The following is a 24,196-nucleotide window of genomic DNA, read 5'->3' as shown; positions in this document are numbered from 1 at the left end:
GGAAGTGGGCGGGGTGGGGGGATGTAGAAAGGTTTGTAAAGGAAGCAATGAATTGTACAGTTGAAGAGATGGGTCCACTGCGGCTCGACCAGTGAGTTGGGCCCAGTGGTTAATCTGTTTAAATTACCAGACAATCATTATTAGCTCCTTGTTTCCACTCAAGTACCTTGAATAAATTAACTTAGAAGGTCTTGTAAGGTAAGATATTGTTGTGTCTTTGTTCTGTCCATCTCCGGATGTTGGCCTTCTATACTGACTGCATCAAATCCCTCCAAACAGACACATCTGTTTGTCAGCTATGGTCCCAAAGTGCGAGGAAAGGCAGTTTCTAAGCAAAGGTCTGGAAGTTGGGTAATAGTGCATTCCTTACTACTGGGAAACCCAAAGGCTCCCACAAGTCCCTCTTCCCATTCCGCACCGTTTCTTGGGCCTCTTTAAAATGGGGTGCTCATTAGCAATGTCTGTAAAACCGACTTATGGAGCAATCTATAATTCTTAGCCTCGATTGGTGGCTGGGTTCACTCTCCCCAGGCACGTGTCTTCACCCTGAGTACGACTGGGTCAGTCTCCAGTGCATGTGGAGGATACATAGAAACAAAGAAAAATAGGAGCAGGAGTCGGCCATTGGGCCCTTCGAGCCTGCTCCGCCATTCAATATGATCATGGCTGATCCTCTATCTCAATACCATATTCCCGCTCTCTCCCCATACCCCTTGATGACTTTTGTGTTTAGAAATTTATCTATCTCCTTCTTAAATATATTCAGTGACTTGGCCTCCACAGCCTTCTGTGGTAGAGAATTCCACAGGTTCACCACCCTCTGAGTGAAGAAATTTCTCATCTCAGTCCAAAATATCCTACCCCGTATCCTGAGACTGTGACACCTCGTTCTAGACCCCCCAGCCAGGGGAAACATCCTTCCTGCATCCAGTCTGTCTAGCCCTGTCAGAATTTATACCTTTCAATGAGATCCCCTCTCATTCTTCTAAACTCTAGTGAATACTGGCCTAGTTGACACAATCTCTCCTCATACGACAGTCCTACCATCCCAGGAATCAATCTGGTGAACCTTCGCTGTGGTCCCACTATGGCTAGTATATCTTTTCTTACGTAAGGAGACCAAAACTGTACACAGTACCCCCGGTGTGGTCTCACCAAGGCCCTGTTTAACTGTAGTAAGATATCCTTGCTCCTGTACTCAAATCCTCTTGCAATGAAGGCCAACATACCATTTGCCTTCCTAACTGCTTGCTGCACCTGCATGTTTGCTTTCAGTGACTGGTGTACAAGGACACCCAGGTCATTAAATATATTCAAGAAGGAGTTAGATATATTTCTTAGGGCTAAAGGGATCAAGGGATATGGGGAGAAGGCAGGGACCGTCTCTGTCTCCCTCACTCGCTCTCTCTCCCGATCCTGTAGTTAAACAGTTAACGCTGTCTCTCTCTCTCCATCTTTCTCTCCCGATCCTGTAATTAAACAGTAAATGCAGTCTCTCTCTCTCTGTCTCTCCATCTCTCTCTCTCCTGATCCTGTAGTTAAACAGTTAATGCAGTCTCTCTCTCTCTCCCTCTCTCCATCTCTCTCTCTCCCGATCTTGTAGTTAAACAGTTAATACAGTCTCTCTCTCCCGATCCTGTAGTTAAGCAGTTAATGCAGTCTCTCTCTCTCCCTCTCCCGATCCTGTAATTAAACAGTTAATGCAGTCTCTCTCTCTCTCTCCCGATCCTGTAGTTAAACAGTTAATGCAGTCTCTCTCTCCATCTCTCTCTCCCGATCCTGTAATTAAACAGTTAATGCAGTCTCTCTCTCTCCCTCTCTCTCTCTCTCCCGACCCTGTAGTTAAACAGTTAATGCAGTCTCTCTCTCTCTCTCCCGATCCTGTAATTAAACAGTTAATGCAGTCTCTCTCTCTCTCTCCCGATCCTGTAGTTAAACAGTTAATGCAGTCTCTCTCTCCATCTCTCTCTCCCGATCCTGTAATTAAACAGTTAATGCAGTCTCTCTCTCTCCCTCTCTCTCTCTCTCCCGACCCTGTAGTTAAACAGTTAATGCAGTCTCTCTCTCTCTCTCCCGATCCTGTAACTAAACAGTTAATGCAGTCTCTCTCTCTCTCTCCCGACCCTGTAGTTAAACAGTTAATGCAGCCTCTCTCTCTGTCTCTCTCCCTCTCTCCCGATCCTGTAGTTAAACAGTTAATGCAGTCTCTCTCTCTCTCTCTCCCGATCCTGTAATTAAACAGTTAATGCAGTCTCTCTCTCTCTCTCGCGATCCTGTAATTAAACAGTTAATGCAGTCTCTCTCTCTCTCTCCCGATCCTGTAGTTAAACAGTTAATGCAGTCTCTCTCTCTCTCTCTCTCTCCCGAACCTGTAGTTAAACAGTTAATGCAGCCTCTCTCTCTCTCCCGATCCTGTAATTAAACAGTTAATGCAGCCTCTCTCTCTCTCTCTCTCTCCCGATCCTGTAATTAAACAGTTAATGCAGTCTCTCTCTCTCTCTCCCGATCCTGTAGTTAAACAGTTAATGCAGTCTCTCTCTCTCTCCCGATCCGGTAGTTAAACAGTTAATGCAGCCTCTCTCTCTCTCCCGATCCTGTAATTAAACAGTTAATGCAGCATCTCTCTCTCTCTCTCTCTCTCCCGATCCTGTAATTAAACAGTTAATGCAGTCTCTCTCTCTCTCTCCCGATCCTGTAGTTAAACAGTTAATGCAGTCTCTCTCTCTCTCTCCCTCTCCCGATCCTGTAGTTAAACAGTTAATGCAGTCTCTCTCTCTCTCTCTCCCGATCCTGTAGTTAAACAGTTAATGCAGCCTCTCTCTCTCTCTCTCTCTCTCTCCCGATCCTGTAATTAAACAGTTAATGCAGCCTCTCTCTCTCTCTCGATCCTGTAATTAAACAGTTAATGCAGTCTCTCTCTCTCTCCCGATCCTGTAGTTAAACAGTTAATGCAGTCTCTCTCTCTCCCGATCCTGTAGTTAAACAGTTAATGCAGTCTCTCTCTCTCTCTCTCCCGATCCTGTAGTTAAACAGTTAATGCAGTCTCTCTCTCTCTCTCCCGATCCTGTAATTAAAGTTAATGCAGTCTCTCTCTCTCTCTCCTGATCCTGTAGTTAAACAGTTAATGCAGTCTCTCTCTCTCTCTCTCTCCCGATCTTGTAATTAAACAGTTAATGCAGTCTCTCTCTCTCTCCCGATCCTGTAATTAAACAGTTAATGCAGTCTCTCTCTCTCCCGATCCTGTAGTTAAAACAGTTAATGCAGTCTCTCTCTCTCTCTCTCCCGATCCTGTAATTAAACAGTTAATGCAGTCTCTCTCTCTCCTGATCCTGTAGTTAAACAGTTAATGCAGTCCCTCTCTCTCTCCCGATCCTGTAGTTAAACAGTTAATGCAGTCTCTCTCTCTCTCTCCCGATCCTGTAGTTAAACAGTTAATGCAGTCTCTCTCTCTCCCGATCTGTAGTTAAACAGTTAATGCAGTCTCTCTCTCTCTCTCTCCCGATCCTGTAGTTAAACAGTTAATGCAGTCTCTCTCTCTCTCTCTCTCTCTCCCGATCCTGTAGTTAAACAGTTAATGCAGTCTCTCTCTCTCTCTCTCCCGATCCTGTAATTAAACAGTTAATGCAGTCTCTCTCTCTCTCTCTCTCTCCTGATCCTGTAGTTAAACAGTTAATGCAGTCTCTCTCTCTCTCTCTCCCGATCCTGTAGTTAAACAGTTAATGCAGTCTCTCTCTCTCTCTCCCGATCCTGTAATTAAACAGTTAATGCAGTCTCTCTCTCTCTCTCCTGATCCTGTAGTTAAACAGTTAATGCAGTCTCTCTCTCTCTCTCTCTCCCGATCCTGTAATTAAACAGTTAATGCAGTCTCTCTCTCTCTCTCTCCCGATCCTGTAATTAAACAGTTAATGCAGTCTCTCTCTCTCCCGATCCTGTAGTTAAAACAGTTAATGCAGTCTCTCTCTCTCTCTCCCGATCCTGTAATTAAACAGTTAATGCAGTCTCTCTCTCTCCTGATCCTGTAGTTAAACAGTTAATGCAGTCTCTCTCTCTCTCCCGATCCTGTAGTTAAACAGTTAATGCAGTCTCTCTCTCTCTCTCCCGATCCTGTAGTTAAACAGTTAATGCAGTCTCTCTCTCTCCCGATCCTGTAGTTAAACAGTTAATGCAGTCTCTCTCTCTCTCTCTCCCGATCCTGTAGTTAAACAGTTAATGCAGTCTCTCTCTCTCTCTCTCTCTCTCCCGATCCTGTCGTTAAACAGTTAATGCAGTCTCTCTCTCTCTCTCCCGATCCTGTAATTAAACAGTTAATGCAGTCTCTCTCTCTCTCTCTCTCTCCTGATCCTGTAGTTAAACAGTTAATGCAGTCTCTCTCTCTCTCTCTCCCTCTCCCGATCCCGTAGTTAAACAGTTAATGCAGCCTCTCTCTCTCTCTCCTGATCCTGTAGTTAAACAGTTAATGCAGTCACTCTCTCTCTCCCGATCCTGTAATTAAACAGTTAATGCAGTCTCTCTCTCTCTCTCTCTCCCGATCCTGTAGTTAAACAGTTAATGCAGTCTCTCTCTCTCTCTCTCCCGATCCTGTAATTAAACAGTTAATGCAGTCTCTCTCTCTCCCGATCCTGTAGTTAAACAGTTAATGCAGTCTCTCTCTCTCTCTCCCAATGCTGTAATTAAACAGTTAATGCAGTCTCTCTCTCTCTCCCGATCCTGTAGTTAAACAGTTAATGCAGTCTCTCTCTCTCTCCCGATCCTGTAGTTAAACAGTTAATGCAGTCTCTCTCTCTCTCTCTCCTGATTCTGTAGTTAAACAGTTAATGCAGTCTCTCTCTCTCTCTCTCCCGATTCTGTAGTTAAACAGTTAATGCAGTCTCTCTCTCTCTCTCTCCCGATCCTGTAATTAAACAGTTAATGCAGTCTCTCTCTCTCTCCCGATCCTGTAGTTAAACAGTTAATGCAGTCTCTCTCTCTCTCTCTCTCTCCCGATCCTGTAGTTAAACAGTTAATGCAGTCTCTCTCTCTCCCGATTCTGGAGTTAAACAGTTAATGCAGTCTCTCTCTCTCTCTCTCTCTCCCGATCCTGTAGTTAAACAGTTAATGCAGTCTCTCTCTATCTCTCTCCCGATCCTGTCGGTAAACAGTTAATGCAGTCCCTCTCTCTCTCTCTCTCTCTCCCGATCCTGTAGTTAAACAGTTAATGCAGTCTCTCTCTCTCACTCTCCCGATCCTGTAATTAAACAGTTAATGCAGTCTCTCTCTCTCTCTCCTGATCCTGTAGTTAAACAGTTAATGCAGTCTCTCTCTCTCCCGATCCTATAATTAAACAGTTAATGCAGTCTCTCTCTCTCTCTCTCTCTCTCTCCCGATCCTATAGTTAAACAGTTAATGCAGTCTCTCTCTCTCTCTCCCGATCCTGTAATTAAACAGTTAATGCAGTCTCTCTCTCTCCCGATCCTGTAGTTAAACAGTTAATGCAGTCTCTCTCTCTCTCTCCCGATCCTGTAATTAAACAGTTAATGCAGTCTCTCTCTCTCCTGATCCTGTAATTAAACAGTTAATGCAGTCTCTCCCTCTCTCCCGATCCTGTAGTTAAACAGTTAATGCTGTCTCTCTCTCTCTCTCTCTCCCGATCCTGTGGTTAAACAGTTAATGCGGTCTCTCTCTCTCTCTCTCCCGATCCTGTAGTTAAACAGTTAATGCAGTCTCTCTCTCTCTCTCTCCCGATCCTGTAATTAAACAGTTAATGCAGTCTCTCTCTCTCTCTCCTGATCCTGTAGTTAAACAGTTAATGCAGTCTCTCTCTCTCTCTCCCTCTCCCGATCCTGCAGTTAAACAGTTAATGCAGTCTCTCTCTCTCTCTCCTGATCCTGTAGTTAAACAGTTAATGCAGTCTCTCTCTCTCCCGATCCTGTAATTAAACAGTTAATGCAGTCTCTCTCTCTCTCTCTCCCGATCCTGTAGTTAAACAGTTAATGCAGTCTCTCTCTCTCTCTCCCGATCCTGTAATTAAACAGTTAATGCAGTCTCTCTCTCTCCCGATCCTGTAGTTAAACAGTTAATGCAGTCTCTCTCTCTCTCTCTCCCGATCCTGTAATTAAACAGTTAATGCAGTCTCTCTCTCTCCTGATCCTGTAGTTAAACAGTTAATGCAGTCTCTCTCTCTCTCTCTCTCCCGATCCTGTGGTTAAACAGTTAATGCGGTCTCTCTCTCTCTCTCTCTCTCCCGATCCTGTAGTTAAACAGTCAATGCAGTCTCTCTCTCTCTCTCCCTCTCCCGATCCTGCAGTTAAACAGTTAATGCAGTCTCTCTCTCTCTCTCCTGATCCTGTAGTTAAACAGTTAATGCAGTCTCTCTCTCTCCCGATCCTGTAATTAAACAGTTAATGCAGTCTCTCTCTCTCTCCCGATCCTGTAGTTAAACAGTTAATGCAGTCTCTCTCTCTCTCTCCCGATCCTGTAATTAAACAGTTAATGCAGTCTCTCTCTCTCCCGATCCTGTAGTTAAACAGTTAATGCAGTCTCTCTCTCTCTCTCTCTCCCGATCCTGTAATTAAACAGTTAATGCAGTCTCTCTCTCTCCTGATCCTGTAGTTAAACAGTTAATGCAGTCTCTCGCTCTCTCTCTCTCTCCCGATCCTGTAGTTAAACAGTTAATGCAGTCTCTCTCTCTCTCTCTCTCCCGATCCTGTAGTTAAACAGTTAATGCAGTCTCTCTCTCTCTCCCGATCCTGTAGTTAAACAGTTAATGCAGTCTCTCTCTCTCTCTCTCTCTCCGGATCCTGTAATTAAACAGTTAATGCAGTCTCTCTCTCTGTCTCCCGATCCTGTAGTTAAACAGTTAATGCAGTCTCTCTCTCTCTCTCTCTCTCCGGATCCTGTAATTAATCAGTTAATGCAGTCTCTCTCTCTCTCTCCTGTAGTTAAACAGTTAATGCAGTCTCTCTCTCTCTCTCTCTCTCTCTCCGGATCCTGTAATTAAACAGTTAATGCAGTCTCTCTCTCTCTCTCTCCCGATCCTGTAGTTAAACAGTTAATGCAGTCTCTCTCTCTCTCTCTCTCTCTCTCTCCGGATCCTGTAATCAAACAGTTAATGCAGTCCCTCTCTCTCTCTCTCTCTCTCCCGGTCCTGTAGTTAAACAGTTAATGCAGTCTCTCTCTCTCTCTCCCGATCCTGTAGTTAAACAGTTAATGCAGTCTCTCTCTCTCTCTCTCTCTCTCCCGGTCCTGTAGTTAAACAGTTAATGCAGTCCCTCTCTCACTCTCTCTCTCTCCCGGTCCTGTAGTTAAACAGTTAATGCAGTCTCTCTCTCCCTCTCCCGATCCTGTAGTTAAACAGTTAATGCAGTCTCTCTCTCTCTCCCGATCCTGTAATTAAACAGTTAATGCAGTCTCTCTCTCTCTCTCCCTCTCTCTCCGGATCCTGTAATTAAACAGTTAATGCAGTCTCTCTCTCTCTCTCTCCCAATCCTGTAGTTAAACAGGTAATGCAGTCTCTCCCTCTCTCTCTCTTCCGGTCCTGTAATTAAACAGTTAATGCAGTCTCTCTCTCTCTCTTTCCCGATCCTGTAGTTAAACAGTTAGTGCAGTCTCTCTCTCTCTCTCTCCCGATCCTGTAGTTAAACAGTTAATGCAGTCTCTCTCTCTCTCTCTCCGGATCCTGTAATTAAACAGTTAATGCAGTCTCCCTCTCTCTCTCTCCCGGTCCTGTAATTAAACAGTTAATGCAGTCCCTCTCTCTCTCTCCCGATCCTGTAATTAAACAGTTAATGCAGTCTCTCTCTCTCTCCGGATCCTGTAATGAAACAGTTAATGCAGTCTCTCTCTCTCTCCGGATCCTGTAATTAAACAGTTAATGCAGTCTATCTCTCTCTCCGGATCCTGTAATTAAACAGTTAATGCAGTCTCTCTCTCTCTCTGGATCCTGTAATTAAACAGTTAATGCAGTCTCTCTCTCTCTCCGGATCCTGTAATTAAACAGTTAATGCAGTCTGTCTCTCTCTCCGGATCCTGTAATTAAACAGTTAATGCAGTCTCGCTCTCTCTCCGGATCCTGTAATTAAACAGTTAATGCAGTCTCTCTCTCTCTCCCAGTCCTGTAATTAAACAGTTAATGCAGTCCCTCTCTCTCTCCCGATCCTATAATTGAACAGTTAATGCAGCCTCTCTCTCTCTCCGGATCCTGTAATTAAACAGTTAATGCAGTCTCTCTCTCTCTCTCCGGATCCTGTAATTAATCAGTTAATGCAGTCTCTCTCTCTCTCTCCCGGTCCTGTAATTAAACAGTTAATGCAGTCTCTCTCTCTCGCTCTCTCTCCGGATCCTGTAATTAAACAGTTAATGCAGTCTCTCTCTCTCTCTCTCTCCGGATCCTGTAATTAAACAGTTAATGCAGTCTCTCTCTCTCCCTCTCTCTCCGGATCCTGTAATTAAACAGTTAATGCAGTCTCTCTCTCTCTCTCTCTCTCTCTCTCTCCCGGTCCTGTAGTTAAACAGTTAATGCAGTCCCTCTCTCCCTCTCCCGATCCTGTAGTAAAAGCAGTCTCTCTCTCTCTCCCGATCCTGTAATTAAACAGTTAATGCAGTCTCTCTCTCTCTCTCCCTCTCTCTCCCGATCCTGTAGTTAAACAGGTAATGCAGTCTCTCCCTCTCTCTCTCTTCCGGTCCTGTAATTAAACAGTTAATGCAGTCTCTCTCTCTCCCGATCCTGTAGTTAAACAGTTAGTGCAGTCTCTCTCTCTCTCTCTCTCCCGATCCTGTAGTTAAACAGTTAATGCAGTCTCTCTCTCTCTCTCTCCGGATCCTGTAATTAAACAGTTAATGCAGTCTCTCTCTCTCTCTCTCTCTCTCTCCCGGTCCTGTAATTAAACAGTCAATGCAGTCCCTCTCTCTCTCCCGATCCTGTAATTAAACAGTTAATGCAGTCTCTCTCTCTCTCCGGATCCTGTAATTAAACAGTTAATGCAGTCTCTCTCTCTCTCCGGATCCTGTAATTAAACAGTTAATGCAGTCTCTCTCTCTCTCCGGATCCTGTAATTAAACAGTTAATGCAGTCTCTCTCTCTCTCCGGATCCTGTAATTAAACAGTTAATGCAGTCTCTCTCTCTCTCTCCGGATCCTGTAATTAAACAGTTAATGCAGTCTCTCTCTCTCTCCGGATCCTGTAATTAAACAGTTAATGCAGTCTCTCTCTCTCTCCGGATCCTGTAACTAATCAGTTAATGCAGTCTCTCTCTCTCTCTCCCTGTCCTATAATTAAACAGTTAATGCAGTCTCTCTCTCTCTCTCTCTCGGTCCTGTAATTAAACAGTTAATGCAGTCCCTCTCTCTCTCCCGACCCTGTAATTAAACAGTTAATGCAGTCTCTCTCTCTCTCTCCCTCTCTCTCCGGATCCTGTAATTAAACAGTTAATGCAGTCTCTCTCTCTCTCTCTCTCCCGGTCCTGTAGTTAAACAGTTAATGCAGCCCCTCTCTCTCTCTCTCCCGGTCCTGTAGTTAAACAGTTAATGCAGTCCCTCTCTCCCTCTCCCTGTCCTGTAATTAAACAGTTAATGCAGTCTCTCTCTCTCTCTCTCTCCGGATCCTGTAATTAAACAGTTAATGCAGTCTCTCTCTCTCTCTCTCTCCGGATCCTGTAGTTAAACAGTTAATGCAGTCTCTCTCTCTCTCTCTCTCTCTCAGTCCTGTAATTAAACAGTTAATGCAGTCTCTCTCTCTCTCTCCCTGTCCTGTAATTAAACAGTTAATGCAGTCTCTCTCTCTCTCTCTCTCCGGATCCTGTAATTAAACAGTTAATGCAGTCTCTCTCTCCCTCTCCCTGTCCTGTAATTAAACAGTTAATGCAGTCTCTCTCTCTCTCTCTCTCCGGATCCTGTAATTAAACAGTTAATGCAGTCTCTCTCTCTCTCTCTCTCTCTCAGTCCTGTAATTAAACAGTTAATGCAGTCTCTCTCTCTCTCTCCCTGTCCTGTAATTAAACAGTTAATGCAGTCTCTCTCTCTCTCTCTCTCCGGATCCTGTAATTAAACAGTTAATGCAGTCCCTCTCTCCCTCTCCCTGTCCTGTAATTAAACAGTTAATGCAGTCTCTCTCTCTCTCTCTCTCCGGATCCTGTAATTAAACAGTTAATGCAGTCTCTCTCTCTCTCTCTCTCCGGATCCTGTAGTTAAACAGTTAATGCAGTCTCTCTCTCTCTCTCTCTCTCTCAGTCCTGTAATTAAACAGTTAATGCAGTCCCTCTCTCTCTCCCGACCCTGTAATTAAACAGTTAATGCAGTCTCTCTCTCTCTCTCCCTCTTTCTCCGGATCCTGTAATTAAACAGTTAATGCAGTCTCTCTCTCTCTCTCTCCCGGTCCTGTAGTTAAACAGTTAATGCAGCCCCTCTCTCTCTCTCTCTCTCTCTCTCCCGGTCCTGTAGTTAAACAGTTAATGCAGTCCCTCTCTCCCTCTCCCTGTCCTGTAATTAAACAGTTAATGCAGTCTCTCTCTCTCTCTCTCTCCGGATCCTGTAATTAAACAGTTAATGCAGTCTCTCTCTCTCTCTCTCTCTCTCAGTCCTGTAATTAAACAGTTAATGCAGTCCCTCTCTCCCTCTCCCTGTCCTGTAATTAAACAGTTAATGCAGTCTCTCTCTCTCTCTCTCTCCGGATCCTGTAATTAAACAGTTAATGCAGTCTCTCTCTCTCTCTCTCTCCGGATCCTGTAGTTAAACAGTTAATGCAGTCTCTCTCTCTCTCTCTCTCTCAGTCCTGTAATTAAACAGTTAATGCAGTCCCTCTCTCTCTCCCGACCCTGTAATTAAACAGTTAATGCAGTCTCTCTCTCTCTCTCCCTCTCTCTCCGGATCCTGTAATTAAACAGTTAATGCAGTCTCTCTCTCTCTCTCTCTCCCGATCCTGTAATTAAACAGTTAATGCAGTCTCTCTCTCTCTCTCCCTCTCTCTCCCGATCCTGTAGTTAAACAGGTAATGCAGTCTCTCCCTCTCTCTCTCTTCCGGTCCTGTAATTAAACAGTTAATGCAGTCTCTCTCTCTCTCTCTCTCCCGATCCTGTAGTTAAACAGTTAGTGCAGTCTCTCTCTCTCTCTCTCCCGATCCTGTAGTTAAACAGTTAATGCAGTCTCTCTCTCTCTCTCTCTCCCGGTCCTGTAATTAAACAGTTAATGCAGTCCCTCTCTCTCTCCCGATCCTGTAATTAAACAGTTAATGCAGTCTCTCTCCCTCTCCGGATCCTGTAATTAAACAGTTAATGCAGTCTCTCTCTCTCTCCGGATCCTGTAATTAAACAGTTAATGCAGTCTCTCTCTCTCTCCGGATCCTGTAATTAAACAGTTAATGCAGTCTCTCTCTCTCTCCGGATCCTGTAATTAAACAGTTAATGCAGTCTCTCTCTCTCTCCGGATCCTGTAATTAAACAGTTAATGCAGTCTCTCTCTCTCTCCGGATCCTGTAATTAAACAGTTAATGCAGTCTCTCTCTCTCTCTCCGGATCCTGTAATTAAACAGTTAATGCAGTCTCTCTCTCTCTCCGGATCCTGTAATTAAACAGTTAATGCAGTCTCTCTCTCTCTCCGGATCCTGTAATTAAACAGTTAATGCAGTCTCGCTCTCTCTCCGGATCCTGTAATTAAACAGTTAATGCAGTCTCTCTCTCTCTCTCCGGATCCTGTAATTAAACAGTTAATGCAGTCTCTCTCTCTCTCCGGATCCTGTAATTAAACAGTTAATGCAGTCTCTCTCTCTCCGGATCCTATAATTAAACAGTTAATGCAGTCTCTCTCTCTCTCTCCGGATCCTGTAATTAAACAGTTAATGCAGTCTCTCTCTCTCTCCGGATCCTGTAATTAAACAGTTAATGCAGTCTCTCTCTCTCTCTCCGGATCCTGTAATTAAACAGTTAATGCAGTCTCGCTCTCTCTCCGGATCCTGTAATTAAACAGTTAATGCAGTCTCTCTCTCTCTCTCCGGATCCTGTAATTAAACAGTTAATGCAGTCTCTCTCTCTCTCCGGATCCTGTAATTAAACAGTTAATGCAGTCTCTCTCTCTCCGGATCCTATAATTAAACAGTTAATGCAGTCTCTCTCTCTCTCCGGATCCTGTAATTAAACAGTTAATGCAGTCTCTCTCTCTCTCTCCGGATCCTGTAATTAATCAGTTAATGCAGTCTCTCTCTCTCTCCCGGTCCTGTAATTAAAACAGTTAATGCAGTCTCTCTCTCTCTCCGGATCCTGTAATTAAACAGTTAATGCAGTCTCTCTCTCTCTCCGGATCCTGTAATTAAACAGTTAATGCAGTCTCTCTCTCTCCCGATTCTGGAGTTAAACAGTTAATGCAGTCTCTCTCTCTCTCTCTCTCTCTCTCCGGATCCTGTAATTAAACAGTTAATGCAGTCTCTCTCTCTCTCCGGATCCTGTAATTAAACAGTTAATGCAGTCTCTCTCTCTCTCTCTCCGGATCCTGTAATTAAACAGTTAATGCAGTCTCTCTCTCTCTCTCCGGATCCTGTAGTTAAACAGTTAATGCAGTCTCTCTCTCTCTCCGGATCCTGTAATTAAACAGTTAATGCAGTCTCTCTCTCTCTCTCCGGATCCTGTAATTAATCAGTTAATGCAGTCTCTCTCTCTCTCTCCGGATCCTGTAATTAAACAGTTAATGCAGTCTCTCTCTCTCTCTCTCCGGATCCTGTAATTAAACAGTTAATGCAGTCTCTCTCTCTCTCTCCGGATCCTGTAATTAATCAGTTAATGCAGTCTCTCTCTCTCCCGATCCTGTAATTAAACAGTTAATGCAGTCTCTCTCTCTCTCTCTCCGGATCCTGTAATTAAACAGTTAATGCCGTCTCTCCCACTCCCGATCCTGTAGTTAAACAGTTAATGCAGTCTCTCTCTCTCTCTCTGGTGTCCTGAGCCTGGAGTTCAGACCCGGGGGTAGGTGATCAGTACAGCCAGTCTCTCTCAGCTCCAGCTCCCTGTCGCAGTCTCGGTGTATGGGAGTGAAATGGATCACAAACCCCTGCGTGTGATCGCGGCAGTGGACGGGGACATGGGGATTGGTAAATGTGGAGCGTTGCCCTGGGAGCTGCCGTGAGTATTACTGACTGCTCCGGCAGCAGCCGCGGGTTACAGTGTTCAGTTTATTTTCAGTTAGTTCGACGAAGCTGTTTTTCAGCTTTTGGAGTCTGCGGATAGGGTGGGAATGTCTGAGAATGATGTGTCACAGTGACTCACAGTGATGTTGTGTTCTCGGGATATAAGCGAGTGGTGAGCCTCCTGAGGTGAAATCTCAGAGGATGAGCTGATTCCTTGCTGCCCTGCTGAGTTTAATGTTCTGTTGGGTGATGATTGTTCACCTTTAGTTCATGTTATCAAACGATATAAGTTTTAACCCAAGAAAAACTTTTAATTCTACTTTCCTGGGCTAACAATTAGTGTAAAATATGTTAAAATGTCTCGCTTCTCCTTAAAACCTGTTACATCTCTGACTTTTTCCAGTTCTGGTGAAAGGTCATCGACCTGAAACATTGGTCTGTAATTTGTGACCCTCACGGGTGTGTCCGAGGTGCACCCGTGCCCCAGGGGCCGCGCAAGTTCCCGGTTTAGGCGCGAAAACCCAGAACTTGTGATCGGTCAACAATCTTCCTGACATAACAACAAGAAAATGCTGGAAACACTCAGCAGGCCAGGCAGCATCCGTGGAGAGAGAAACAGAGTTAACGTTTCAGGTCTGGGACCCTTCATCAGAACTGGAAAAAGCTGGAGATGTAACAGATATTAAGCAGGTGCAGAGACGGCGGGGGGGGGGGGGGGGGCGTTTAGGAGGTGAGGAAGGAATTGAAAGAACATGCTGTGAAAATGTTGCAAATGGGAATGGCAAAATCATACTGCATGAAAAATGAGGGCAGGGATTATTATCTGAAATTGTTGAACTCAGTGTTGAGTCCGGCAGGCTGTAAAGTGCCCAATCGAAAGATGAGGTGCTGTTCCTCGAGCTTACGTTGAGCTTCATTAGAACAATGTAATAGGCCGGGGACAGAGAGATCAGAGTGGGAGTGATTTTCATGCAGTATGATTTTGCCATTCCCATTTACAACATTTTCACAGGATGTTCTTTCAATTCCTTCCTCACCTCCTAAACCACCCCCCCCCCCCGCCGTCTCTGCACCTGCTTAATATCCGTTACATCTCCAGCTTTTTCCAGTTCTGATGAAGGGTCCCAGACCTGAAACGTTAACTCTGTTTCTCTCTCCACGGATGCTGCCTGGCCTGCTGAGTATTTCCAGCATTTTCTGTTGTTTTTTCAGATTTCCAGCATCTGCAGTATTTTGCTATTATATTAATCTTCCTGACAGATCCACATCCCCGGGAGAAGGGGCTCGCGGGCGGAGAGTTGCGCTATTTGCCCAACTTCTGCCCACAGAAACATAGAAAAATAGGAGCAGGAGTCGGCCATTCGGCCCTTCGAGCCTGCTCCGCCATTCAATATGATCATGGCTGATCCTCTATCGCAACACCATATTCCCGCTCTCTCCCCATACCCCTTGATGCCTTTTGTGTCTAGAAATCTATCTATCTCATTCTTAAATATATTCAGTGACTTGGCCTCCACAGCCTTCTGTGGTAGAGAATTCCACAGGTTCACCACCCTCTGAGTGAAGAAATTTCTCCTCATCTCAGTCCTAAATGTCCTACCCCGTATCCTGAGACTGTGACCCCTCGTTCTAGGTCCCCCAGCCAGGGGAAACATCCTCCCTGCATCCAGTCTGTCTAGCCCTGTCAGAATTTTATACATTTCAAAGAGATCCCATCTCATTCTTCTAAACTCTAGTGAATACAGGCCTAGTGGACCCAATCTCTCCTGTTATGACAGTCCTGCCATCCCAGGAATCAATCTGGTGAACCTTCGCTGCACTCCCTCTATGGCAAGTATATCCTTTCTTAGGTAAGGAGACCAAAACTGCACACAGTACTCCAGGTGTGGTCTCACCAAGGCCCTGTATAACTGTAGTAAGACATCCTTGCTCCTGTACTCAAATCGTCTTGCAATGAAGGCCAACATACCATTTGCCTTCCTAACTGCTTGCTGCAACTGCATGTTTGCTTTCAGTGACTGGTGTACAAGGACACCCAGATCCCTCTGTACATCAACATTCCCCAATCTATCACCATTTCAATAATACTCTGCCTTTCTGTTTTTCCTACCGAAGTGGATAACTTCACAGGGATGGATGGGCGGCGCAGACACGATGGGCCGAAGGGCCTCTTTCTGTGCTGTAAAAACTCTATGACTCTATGACTCTATGACATTTATCCACGTTATACTGCATCTGCCATGTATTTGCCCACTCACTCAACTTGTCTAAATCGCCTTGAAGCCTCTTTGCATCCTCCTCACAATTCGCAATCCCACCTAGTTTTGTGTCATCAGCAAACTTAGAAATATACATAAGAACATAAGAACATAAGAAATAGGAGCAGGAGTAGGCCAATCGGCCCCTCGAGCCTGCTCCGCCATTCAATAACATCATGGCTGATCTGATCCTAACCACCAATCCACTATCACAGAACCATCTCCTGAATCTAACAGAATTAGACACACGAAATAGGAGCAGGATCAGGCTACACGGCCCCTGGGCCCGCTCTGCTACCCACAGGGCCATGACCGATCCGAACCTAGACTCATGTCCAAATTCCTGCCCGCTCCCCGTAACCCTTAATTCCCTTTACTTCTAGGAAACTGTCTATTTCTGTTTTAAATTTATGTAATGATGTAGCTTCTACAGCTTTTTGGGGCAGCATATTCCATGGACCTACCACCCTCTGAGTGAAGTAGTTCCTCCTCATCTCAGTTTTGAAAGAGCAGCCCCTTGTTCTAAGACTGTGCCCCCTAGTTCTAGTTTCACCCATCATCGGGAACATCCTCCCCGCACCCACCCGATCCAACCCCTTCACAATCTTATATGTTTCAATAAGATCGCCTCTCATTCTTCTGAACTCCAATGAGTAGAGTCCCAATCTACTCAACCTCTCCTCATATGTCCATCCCCTCATCCCTGGGATTAACCGAGTGAACCTTCTTTGTACTGACTCGAGAGCAAGTATGTCCTTTCTTAAGCATGGACACCAAAACTGTACGCAGTATTCCAGGTGCTGTCTCACCAATACCTTGTACAACTGAAGCAATACCTCCCTATTTTTATATTCTATCCCCCTAGCAATGAAAGCCAACATTCCATTGGCCTTCTTAATCACTTGCTGCACCTGCATACTAACCTTTTGAGTTTCGTGCACCAGGACCCCCAGATCCCTTTGTACTTCAGTACTTTCCAGTTTCTTGCCATTAAGATAATAACTTGCTCTACGATTTTTCCTGCCAAAGTGCATAACCTCACACTTTCCAGTATTGTATTCCATCTGCCAAATCTCTGCCCACTTACTTAGCCTGTCTATGTCCCCTTGCAGGTTTTTTATGTCCTCCTCACTCACTACTTTCCCTCCCATCTTAGTATCACCTGCAAACTTTGATATGTTACACTCGGTCCCCTCCTCCAAATCGTTAATATAGATTGTAAAGAGTTGGGGACCCAGCACTGACCCCTGTGGAACACCACTAGTTACTGATTGCCAGTCTGAGAATGAACCATTTATCCCAACTCTCTGCCTTCTGTTAGATAGCCAATCCTCTATCCATGCCAGAATATTACCCCCAATCCCGTGATTTTTTATCTTAAGCAATAATCTTTTGTGTGGCACCTTGTCAAATGCCTTTTGGAAGTCTAAATACACTACGTCCACTGGTTCCCCTTTATCCACCCTATATGTTACTTCCTCAAAGAACTCCAGCAAATTTGTCAAACATGACTTCCCCTTCATAAAACCATGCTGACTTTGTCCTATTAAATTATGATTATCCAAATGTCCTGTTACTGTCTCCTTAATAATGGACTCTAAAATTTTACCTACCACAGATGTTAGGCTAACCGGTCTATAGTTTCCAGCCTTCTGTCTACTGCCCTTTTTAAATAAGGGTGTTACATTAGCAGTTTTCCAGTCTGCCGGGACCTTTGCCGAGTCCAGGGAGTTTTGGAAAATTATTACCAATGCATCCACAATCCCTACCGCCACTTCCCTCAAGACCCTAGGATGTAAGCCATCAGGTCCAGGTGATTTATCTGCCTTGAGTCCCATTATTTTACCGAGTACCACTTCCTTAGTGATTTTGATCGTGTTTAGCTCCTCCCCCCCTTTAGCCCCCTGTTTGTCCAGTGTTGGAATATTCTTAGTGTCTTCTACTGTAAAGACTGATATAAAATATTCATTCAGTGTTTTTGCCATCTCCATATTTCCCACCATTAATTTCCTGGTCTCATCCTCTAAGGGACCAACATTTACTATAGCCACCCTTTTTCTTTTTATATAACTATAAAAGCTCTTACTATCTGTTTTTATATTTTTTGCTAATTTACTTTCATAATCTATCTTCCCTTTCTTAATCAATCTTTTTGTTATTTTTTGCTGTCTTTTAAAGTTTTCCCAATCATCTATCCTCCCACTAGATTTGGCTACCTTATATGCCCTTGTTTTTAGTCGAATACTATCCTTAATTTCTTTACTTAGCCACGGGTGGCTGTCTGTTCTTTTACACTCTTTTCTCAGTGGAATATATATTTTTTGGAAGTTGTAAAATAACTCCTTAAATGTACACCACTGATCATGTACCGTCTTACCCTTTAATCTATTTTCCCAATCCACTCTACTCAATTCCACTCTCATACCTTCATAGTCTCCTTTATTCAAGCTTAGCACGCTTGTTTGAGATCCAACCTTCTCACCCTCTAATTGAATATGGAATTCAACCATGTTATGGTCACTCATTCCAAGGGGATCCTTTACTAGGACATTTTTAATTAATCCTGTCTCGTTACGCAGGACCAGATCTAAGGTTGCTTGCCCCCTGGTCGTTTAGTTACATACTGCTCAAGAAACCCATCCCTAATACACTCAATGAACTCATCCTCAAGGCAGCCCTGCCCAATTTGATTTGTCCAATTAATATGATAGTTAAAATCCCCCATAATTATAGATGTTCCCTTATTACAAGCCTCAACTATTTCTTGATTGATACTCCGTCCAACAGAACATAAGAACATAAGAACATAAGAAATAGGAGCAGGAGTAGACCAATCGGCCCCTCGAGCCTGCTCCACCATTCAATAAGATCATGGCTGATCTGATCCTAACCTCAAATCTTCTATCACTCTGCATCCACCTGAACCCATGTGATCTCCCGGGAGAGGCGAAAAACCAGATAAAGACCCAATGGCCAATTTGGGAGAAAAAAATCTGGGAAATTCCTCTCCGACCCATCTAGGCGATCGAAATTCTTCCAGGAGATCACTCTGTCCCTATATTTTCTACAGTACTTACCTTCTGTAAAGGCGATCTCCACCCCAGCCAGGAACAGGAATAAAACCATCTCCTGAAATCTAACACAGAATTAGAACACAGTAGGAGCAGAACAAGGCTACACGGCCCCTGGGCCCACTCCACTACCCACAGGGCCATGACCATTCCGAACCTAGATTCATGTCCAATTTCCTGCCCGCTCCCCGTAACCCTTAATTCCCTTTACTTCTAGGAAACTATCTATTTCTGTTTTAAATTTATTTAATGATGTAGCTTCCACAGCTTTCTGGGGCAGCAAATTCCACAAACCTACCACCCTCTGAGTGAAGAAGTTTCTCCTCATCTCAGTTTTGAATGAGCAGCCCCTTATTTTAAGATTATGCCCCCTAGTTCTAGTTTCACCCATCATTGGGAACATCCTCACCGCATCCACCTGATCAAGCCCCTTCACAATCTTATATGTTTCAATAAGATCGCCTCTCATTCTTCTGAACTCCAATGAGTAGAGTCCCAATCTACTCAACCTCTCCTCATATGACCACCCCTTCATCCCCGGGATTAACCGAGTGAACCTTCTTTGTACTGACTCGAGAGCAAGTATGTCTTTTCTTAAGTATGGACACCAAAACTGTATGCAGTATTCCAGGTGCGGTCTCACCAATACCTTGTACAACTGCAGCAATACCTCCCTGTTTTTATATTCCATCCCCCTAGCAATAAAAGCCAACATTCCATTGGCCTTCTTAATCACTTGCTGCACCTGCATACTAACTTTTTGAGTTTCGTGCACCAGGACCCCCAGATCCCTTTGTACTACAGTACTTTCCAGTTTCTTGCCATTAAGATAATAACTTGCTCTATGATTTTTCCTGCCAAAGTGCATAACCTCACACTTTCCAGTATTGTATTCCATCTGCCAAATCTCTGCCCACTTACTTAGCCTGTCTATGTCCCTTTGCAGGTTTTTTATGTCCTCCTCACTCACTACTTTCCGTCCCATCTTAGTATCATCTGCAAACTTTGATATGTTACACTCGGTCCCCTCCTCCAAATCGTTAATATAGATTGTAAAGAGTTGGGGACCCAGCACTGACCCCTGCGGAACACCACTAGTTACTGGTTGCCAATCTGAGAACGAACCATTTATCCCAACTCTCTGCTTTCTGTTAGAGAGCCAATCCACCACCCACGCCAGAATATTACCCCCAATGCCGTGATTTTTTATCTTGAGCAATAATCTTTTGTGTGGCACCTTGTCAAATGCCTTTTGGAAGTCTAAATACACTACATCCACTGGTTCCCCTTTATCCACCCTGTATGTTACTTCCTCAAAAAACTCAAGCAAATTTGTCAAACATGACTTCCCCTTCATGAAACCATGCTGAGTTTGTCCTATTAAATTATGTTTATCCAAATGTCCTGTTACTGTCTCCTTAATAATGGACTCTAACATTTTACCAACTACAGATGTTAGGCTAACAGGTCTATAGTTTCCAGCCTTCTGCCTACTACCCTTTTTAAATAAGGGTGTTACATTAGCAGTTTTCCAATCTGCCGGGACCTTTGCTGAGTCCAGTGAGTTTTGGAAAATTATTACCAATGCATCCACAATCCCTACCGCTACTTCCCTCAAGACCCTAGGATGCAAGCCATCAGGTCCAGGGGATTTATCCGCCTTGAGTCCCATTATTTTACCAAGTACCACTTCCTTAGTGATTTTAATCGTATTTAGTTCCTCCCCCCCTAGAGCCCCCTGTTTGTCCAGTGTTGGGATATTCTTAGTGTCCTCTACTGTAAAGACTGATACAAAATAATTGTTCAGTGTTTTTGCCATCTCCATGTTTCCCACCATTAATTTCCCGGTCTCATCCTCTAAGGGACCAACATTTACTTTAGCCACCCTTTTTCTTTTTATATAACTATAGAAACTTTTACTGTCTGTTTTTATATTTTTTGCTAATTTACTTTCATAATCTATCTTCCCTTTCTTAATCAATCTTTTAGTTGTTTTTTGCTGTCTTTTAAAGACTTCCCAATCTTCCATCCTCCCACTAGATTTGGCTACCTTATATGCCCTTGTTTTTAGTCGGATACTATCCTTAATTACTTTACTTAGCCACGGATGGCTATCTTTTCTTTTACACCCTTTTTTCCTCAGTGGAATATATTTTTTTTGGAAGTTGTAAAATAACGCCTTAAATGTACACCACTGGTCATGTACCGTCTTACCCTTTAATCTATTTTCCCAGTCCACTCTAATTAATTCCGCTCTCATACCTTCATAGTCTCCTTTATTCAAGCTCAGCACGCTTGTTTGAGATCCAACCTACTCACCCTCTAATTGAATATGGAACTCAACCATGTTATGGTCACTCATTCCAAGGGGATCCTTTACTAGGACATTTTTAATTAATCCTGTCTCATTACACAGGACCAAATCTAAGGTTGCTTGCCCCCTGGTCGGTTCAGTTACATACTGCTCAAGAAACCCATCCCTAATACACTCAATGAACTCATCCTCAAGGCTGCTCTGCCCAATTTGATTTGTCCAGTTAATATGATAATTAAAATCCCCCATAATTATAGATGTTCCCTTATTACAAGCCTCAACTATTTCCTGATTAATACTCCGTCCAACAGAGTTGCAACTGTTCAGAGGCCTATAGACTACGCCCACTAGTGTTTTTTTCCCCTTATTATTCCTTACCTCCACCCAAACTGTTTCATTATCCTGATCTTTTGACCCAATATCATTTCTCTGTATTACAGTGATTCTTTCCTTTATTAACATAGCCACCCCGCCTCCCCTTCCTTCCTGCCTGTCCTTCCTGATCATTAAATAACCTGGTATGTTTAATTCCCAGGCATTGTCACCCTGCAGCCATGTTTCTGTAATGGCCACAAGATCATACCCATATGTAGTTATTTGTGCCATTAGCTCGTCTATTTTGTTACGAATGCTGCATGCATTCAGATAGAGAACTTTCAAAGATGTTTTGTGACACTTAGTTCCTGCTTTTGCCCTTTTTATTACTTTACCTTTTACTCCATACCTTCTGCCCCTTCCTGACACGCTCTGGTTTTTAATTTCCCCACTGCTACCTAAGTCTATGACCTTCTCTGTTGTCATTTTTATTATTTGCTCTCTAGGAAATTTGGTTTACTCATCCAATCATCGATATATATTGTGAATAGCTGGGGCCCAAGCACTGATCCCTGCGGTACTCCACTAGTCACTGCCTGCCACCCCAAAAAAGACCCATTTATTCCTACTCTCTGTTTCCTGTCTGTTAACCAATTTTCAATCCATGCCAGTATATTACCCCCAATCCCATGTGCTTTAATTTTGCACACTAACCTCTTATGTGGGACTTTATCAAAGACCTTCTGAAAATCCAAATACACCACATCCAGTGGTTCTCCCTTATCTATTCTACCAGTTACATCCTCAAAAGACTCCAATAGGTTGTCAAACACAAATTCCCTTTCATAAATCCATGTTGACTTTGTCTAATCCCATTGATATTTTCTAAGTGTCCTGTTATCACATCCTTTATAATAGACTCTAGCATTTTCCATACTACTGATGTTAGGCTGACCGGTCTGTAGTTCCCTGTTTTCTCTCCCTCCTATTTTAAATAGTGGGGTTACATTTGCCACCCTCCAATCTGCAGGAACTGTTCCATAATCTATAGAATTTTGGAAGATGACAACCAATGCATCCACTATTTCCATGGCTACCTCTTTTAGTTCTCTGGGATGCAGATTATCAGGCCCATGGGATTTATCAGCTTTCAGTCCCATTAATTTCTCCAGCACTATTTTTTATTAATACTAATTTCCTTTAATTCCTCCTTCTCACTAGACCCTTGGTTCCCGAGCGTTTCTGGGAAGTTATTTGTGTCCTTTTTCGTGAAGACAGAACCAAAGTATTTGTTTAATTGCTCAGCCATTTCCTTGTTCCCCATTATAAATTCTCCCATTTCTGACTGTAAGGGACCTACATTTGTCTTCACTAATCTTTTTATTTTTACATACTTGTAGAAGCTTTTACAATCCTCTTCCTTGCAAGTTTACGCTCATACTCTATTCTTCCCCTCTTAATCAATCTCTTGGTCGTTTTTTGCTGAACTCTAAACTGCTCTCAAGCCTCAGGCTTGCTACTTTTTCTGGCAACTTTATATGACTCCTCTTTGGATCTAATACTATCCTTAATTTTTTTTGTTAGCCATGTTTGGGCCGCTTTTCCTTTTGTGTTTTTGCGCCAGAAAGGAATGTATAACTGTTGCAATTCATGCATTCGTTCCTTAAATGTTAGCCATTACCTATCCATCAGCGAATGCCCTTGAAATTCTTATGCCCGGTAAAAGCAGGCCTGCTTTTACCAGCATAAGAGTTTTAAAAAATAGAAAAATCAAATTTTATCACTCATTTATACATTAAAAACCCTGTCCAATAAGGTAAGTTTATTTTTAGCCCCGTTAAAACATATAAATTTTGTGTCTAAAAAATTAATTTTTGTTTAAAATATTTAGTTAATTGGCACTTTAATTAATTTTAAATAAGTAATTGTTTTTATTTATTTCATGTGCTCGTCTATTTTTTAAGTGATCCCCATTCATACTTATGGGGATTCTGTACATATGGAACTCCTGTAAGTATGAATGGGGATCCCCTTCTTTCATTGGTTGGGCAGGCCCAGGTGATGCCAGGGTGCCTACGAACCGCGTGCTCCCCCGGGATACCTGGGTCTCTGCCTGCGGGTACCTGGCGAAGCCCAGGAGCTCGAGTCTCCGCACCTCCCGATCCACCAGGTAAATTCGTCGATTTTTTACAGGTCGGAGGCGTCTGCTCGCGGGAAGGCTCCGACCACAGATTTTGGGCCGTTAACTCTGTTTCCCTCTCCACAGATGCTGCCTGACCTGCTGAGTATTTCCAGCATTTTCTGTTTTTCTCTCGCTTCTCCCCATCGCTGTATTCCAAACCTTCTCACTGAGCTCCAGTCACTCCTTCCCGTTAACACATTATATCCCGTGCAGTTACTAATCACAGCTTTCTCATCTGCAGGAATGAGCTTCATTACTTTTTTTCGAGGATAACTGCTGTCTCCGCTCCAGGTACGTTTGCCCTGTTGATGCAGAAAGCCATTTACTGAGAGATTGGGCTCGATTTTCCAAGCCCCATGGAGGCGGGTTTGAAGGCGGGAGTGGTGGAAAAATTGCAGAATCGGGGGGCAGGAACCCATCCCGCCCCCAACCCGCCTCCATGCCAATGTCCCAGGAGGCGGGGACCCGACCTGTGCTGGGAGCCGCCTCCCCAAGGCCGGGAGGGGATTAGTGCCAATTAACTGCCTGTTAACAGGTAGTTAACAGGCAGTTTTTTGCCTAATCCCTATTTTTAACCCTGAAATGTGGGCTGTCCGACGGCTCCGAACCACGCCAAGTTAACGAGGTGGACCGTCAGTCTGCAGGGGTTGGAGGGGTCGAGATATCCATTGTGCAGGTGTGTGATGGGTGCATGTGTGCAGAGGTAAGTGTGTGAGGTAAGTGTAAAGAGTTTTAAGAAGTTTTACTTACCTTTACTTTCTCCTGCAGGCTTCATCCCTTCAGTTCTCGGGAGCCCCTGAGCTCACCGGCACAGAAAGCAGAATAGCCGCTGAACTGTCAAAAGCTGCAGCCTCTGCTTTCTGGTCTGGAGAGCTCTCTAACGGAGTCTGAGTAGAAGGACTCGAGTTAGAAGACAGATTGTCAGTGTTTGACAGCTTCACAGAGCTGTCAAACGCTGATTTTTCATCTGTC

The 24,196-nt window shown here is 43.9% G+C and overlaps 1 protein-coding gene across 1 annotated transcript in view; it reads left to right on the top strand.

Annotated features, from left to right (window-relative positions):
• Positions 1–12,841: 12,841 nt before the first annotated feature.
• LOC147106481 (dihydrofolate reductase) overlaps positions 12,842–24,196 on the top strand; it is a 31,708-nt gene continuing 20,353 nt past the window's right edge. Inside the window, exons 1-2 of the mRNA XM_086009707.1 lie at positions 12,842–13,079; positions 23,466–23,515. Of these exons, the coding sequence (XP_085865833.1) occupies positions 12,994–13,079; positions 23,466–23,515 (136 nt within the window). The 5' untranslated portion in view covers positions 12,842–12,993. The remainder of the gene's footprint in view (positions 13,080–23,465; positions 23,516–24,196) is intronic.

This window comes from Somniosus microcephalus, chromosome 16 (assembly GCF_052327205.1).
Source record: "Somniosus microcephalus isolate GS21.2 chromosome 16, FLI_Smic_1.0, whole genome shotgun sequence".
Lineage (NCBI taxonomy): Eukaryota > Metazoa > Chordata > Chondrichthyes > Squaliformes > Somniosidae > Somniosus > Somniosus microcephalus.
This window is presented reverse-complemented; position numbering and strand designations above follow the sequence as displayed.